At 31.7% G+C, this 4,112-nt stretch overlaps 1 protein-coding gene across 1 annotated transcript; it reads left to right on the top strand.

Moving 5' to 3' along the window:
* The first annotated feature begins 2,249 nt into the window (after positions 1-2,249).
* On the top strand, positions 2,250-3,603 carry LOC107799622 (uncharacterized). Its single transcript, XM_016622765.2, has 2 exons — positions 2,250-2,873; positions 3,467-3,603. The coding sequence occupies exon 1, from the start codon at positions 2,392-2,394 to the stop codon at positions 2,869-2,871; it is 480 nt and encodes a 159-aa protein (XP_016478251.1). The 5' UTR covers positions 2,250-2,391; the 3' UTR covers positions 2,872-2,873; positions 3,467-3,603.
* Positions 3,604-4,112: the final 509 nt, after the last annotated feature.

Below are 4,112 nucleotides of genomic sequence, written 5' to 3'. Positions count from 1 at the left end.
TGAAATTTTTTTATGGACAAATGGGACCTAACTATTCTGAAAAAATCGATCATATTTTAAATACATATAAAAGCGGATACCTATGTAAATTCGAGCTATTTTATACTGCCTAACTCAATGAGCAGAATTTGGATTAGAAAATTTGAAGTCCCAGTACAGAATATTGTGCAAACAATTGCAGAAATATAGTAACATATAAGGCGTGGTCTTGAATTTTTGTCTCTCTTTTGTCCTATGGGCAAATCCTTTGTTCCCTCTTGCTCAACGGACGAAACTTCAAGGTTAAAATTTAAAAGTTTTGCCTAATCATCTTGTCGTGAACGTTGCACATGGACGAACACAAATGATTTATTTTCTTTTTTATTGGTGAGATCATAGAGTTTAATGTGGTTTTACTTAAAATTAATCAACCAATCAATTATATTCCTAATCTTAAATTATTTAGGATCGATTGTACGAAAAATGCCTATAAGTTCTACTACATTTGGATTAATTTCATTTTAAAACTAGTAAAATTCCTTGCAATTTAAGCGCTCAAGAGAGTGACCTACCCAAACACAATGTCCTTATTTCACAATGTTTAACATTCTCAGTTAGAGTTTAACAATCTCTATTCTAATATATGGTCAAAATTCATTAACAATTTAAGATGTAAGTATTTTTTTCACTTGGATAAAATCATAAACTAGCATCATCATCATCATTAGGAATAAGTTTTACCTTTTCCTTTTTTTCGTTGGCAAACATTTATAGTATTACAGAACTTTTCTAATCTCTCAATCTCTTTTTCTGGTTCTTCACTGGTCCACATTATTCTTCAGTTGACCTCAACTAACAGAAATTAATCATTCTTCACTATTATTAAGACGGCAACAACTTTTCTGATCCATTATCTAATCTTGTTTACAAAATTAAATTGTAAAATTCTTCTTAAAACAAGTATAAATTCTATTTAACTCCTCTAATATTTTGAAGTAAGGAAACAATGTCCCATTCATTTTTTTGCATGAAATAGAAAACTCATCTTCCTTGGGAAAAAAAAACTCATCTCGGTTAATATTTTCCAGTGATGCTCAAACTTTGAGATATATAGAATTATGCCCATATCATTATAAACTATATTATCATTCAGCATTTTACTTTTCATTTTTATGAAATTATAAGGTGATAATTAATTCCCCCTTCAACTTTATTTTAAAAAATTAAGCTCTCCTTCTAACTATAAATAGTAGGCATTCGTCCAAGCCAACTCTATAATTTATTACTAATATTTTTAACCAAAAAAATTATCTACACCTGCTATTTACATCAAACAAATAAATACAAAACATTTGCTATGCATAATTTTTTTTCTTTTAACCATAATTAAATGATGCTATATATTTTATTTAATAATTGAATTACTTGATTTGATCTAAGCATTGTGCGCGAATAACTATTTTCCATTCTTGATTCATGTCTAACCCTCAAACTTTTGAGAGACAGAAAGAGGAGAGCGGGAGGGCACTAACACAAAGTTAGCCAAAATCTAAATATACCAACAACAACAACCGAAAGAAAAAAGAAAAAAGAAAGAAAAAAAAAAAAAGGTAAACCCAAATCCAAGTTCACGATCTCATGTCCCGTGTATAATCTCAAAATATACCCTTATCTTGTCCTACCTCTATGACTCTATTTAACTGCCTCACCGTATCCTTGTCCCCTTATATAACCTAAATTCCCACTCGCAATAAAACTTACGTACTTCCTACAAATTAGTCGCTTGTTCAACAAAACATATTCAGTCGTGATATAACTGGATAGAGTATACACAAACCTTAGTCCTAACTCGTTTGAGATAGAAAAATTGTTTTCAATAGACCCCTTACAATAAAAATATTTTCAAAGCAGGTTTAATTATTAGTCGCTATTCATATAAAAAAAAGTTATTCCCCCTTAAATTTAAGCCAAAAAGTACCCCTTAGTAGATTCTTTAAAACTCATCCCTACTTCCTCGGACCCCTATAGGACAAACCTTCTTTTTCTCCCATCCACTATATTATCACACCTCAAACACCATTTTCAGCATTTACCCTAAACCATTAGTATATTTTCTTGGATCACTCAAAACCAAAGAAAAACAAATAGCAAAACAGATAGGCACCAATAAACCTTTTTATAACCCAAAATTCACCAATCTCCAAAAAAATATACTCATTATATTCCCATCTCTTTAGTAAAAAAAATCTCCAATCATTTCGGAGAGGGGGCATATTTCCCCCAAAAAAAACTTCTTTCCCCCTCCGATACCTCTGCCTTTTGAAATCATCTCAATTCGTAACAACTCAAAAAGTTGTACAAAAAATTGAGAAAATTAAAATCTCTTCTTCTTCAACAATTTTAGTGCATGATATGACGAGACCAATTATTATACGTTCACCACCATTATTATCATTAGACAAAAGACAACCTCTTTTATCTAGCCAAGATTCCTCGTCATCACGCGGCGGCGGTGTTCGAAAGGCTCGGTTAGCGGAGGTTGCCGGCGGTGCGACGGCGGAATGTGCGGCGGTGGCTTGTTGCTGTCCTTGTGGGATTGTGAATTTGTTGGTTTTGGCTGTATATAAGGTACCTGCTGGACTTTGTCGTAAGGCTTTGAGGAAAAAACGTAGAAATCGGTTGACGAAAAAAGGACTTTTGCCGTCGAAAGGACACTGTAGCTGTGATGAAATTGAGCTAATTCATAGTTATCCTATTTCTAGCCCCATTGCGGTGGTCGGCGGCGGAAACCTAGAATCTGATAAGGATGCGCTTGAATTGGAGAAGGAAATGTGGGACAAGTTTTATGGTGCTGGCTTTTGGAGGAGCCCCTCTCAACGAGCTGAAATATAACGGTAATTACAAAATCTTTTTATTTTGTTCAGTTAATTTGTGGACACCTAGATTATCTCATAAACTACCCTTTTTTTTAATTTCTAGTCCGAAAAAAGCGTATAAAATTTGTGTAAGTTTAGTATGTATATATGTACAGAAAATATATTATTTGTTTTGCTATTATTTTTAGAGCAGCTATACAGTATTATTTTCCTTATTTTTTATCCATCAAAATTGAAATTGGTCAAAGAAATCTCCTAATATTTTAACATTGAGAGCAAATACAGTTAGTTGCAATTAATTTTGTAATTGCACTACTTGATTTGATTTAAACATTGTGAGCAAATAGCCTCCAAAAATTTAATGATGAAAGGTACGTTTATTTTTTATTTTTTTTCTTAGCGAAATTTGGACTATGATCTTCTATGATTTAATCTCATTTTATTGTCCACTAAACCACATTTTTATATCGGTGGCCATTCATTTTCTTTAATTTAATAGTCAATAATTTAAATTAAAAAATTGAATATATTTCAATATTATTTACTGGTGATCTTTTAATTTCTTAATCGTGTGGTCGTGAGAGATTGATACATGTTTTTGCAATTTTCAGTCTTCAGATGAATCAGTGGCAGAGGTGGTGATGTCCAGTGGTTGAATGAAACAATCAGAAATATTAAGCCAGTGAAAAAGGAGGAGAAAATGTTCTACGTACTTTATGTTCTCTCTGGCTCTCTTTCTCTCTCTCTGTAATTAAAGATGATTCACTCTTGTATTATATTTTTCTATTTGATGTCGTATTTTCGTTTCAAGAATCAAATGAAATTTATTGTTCAATTGCAAATTTTGTCTTATTTTATTCCTCATATTTACTCCACTTTCGAGTGTCTAATGGGATATTTTTATGAATCATGCATATTTATATGCAAACTCTTTACTCTTTACTCTTCTATGGGATTTATGATTTTTGGTAATGTTATGAATCTTTGTTTTCTTAAGCTACAAAGGCACAAGTTAATTAACATTCAACTCGTTACGAGAATTCACTTAATTTGGCCATTTCCTCGTGCTATTATTTCTCGACCTAGGGAATTTGGGTGATCGTAATTAGTGGTGGCAAAATGAGCAAAAAAGACATTTAGTCTTTCATATTATCCACTAAAAATGGGTTGGATAATGAACTTTTTAAAAATAGTCAAATATGGATAAGATCCATATTATCCACTTAAAAAATAGATAACTAACAGATAATCAATGGA

This window comes from Nicotiana tabacum, chromosome 5, assembly GCF_000715075.1.
Source record: "Nicotiana tabacum cultivar K326 chromosome 5, ASM71507v2, whole genome shotgun sequence".
NCBI classification, from domain to species: Eukaryota; Viridiplantae; Streptophyta; class Magnoliopsida; order Solanales; family Solanaceae; genus Nicotiana; species Nicotiana tabacum.
Note: the sequence above shows the minus strand (reverse complement) of the source record. Positions and strands in the feature narration are given on the sequence as shown.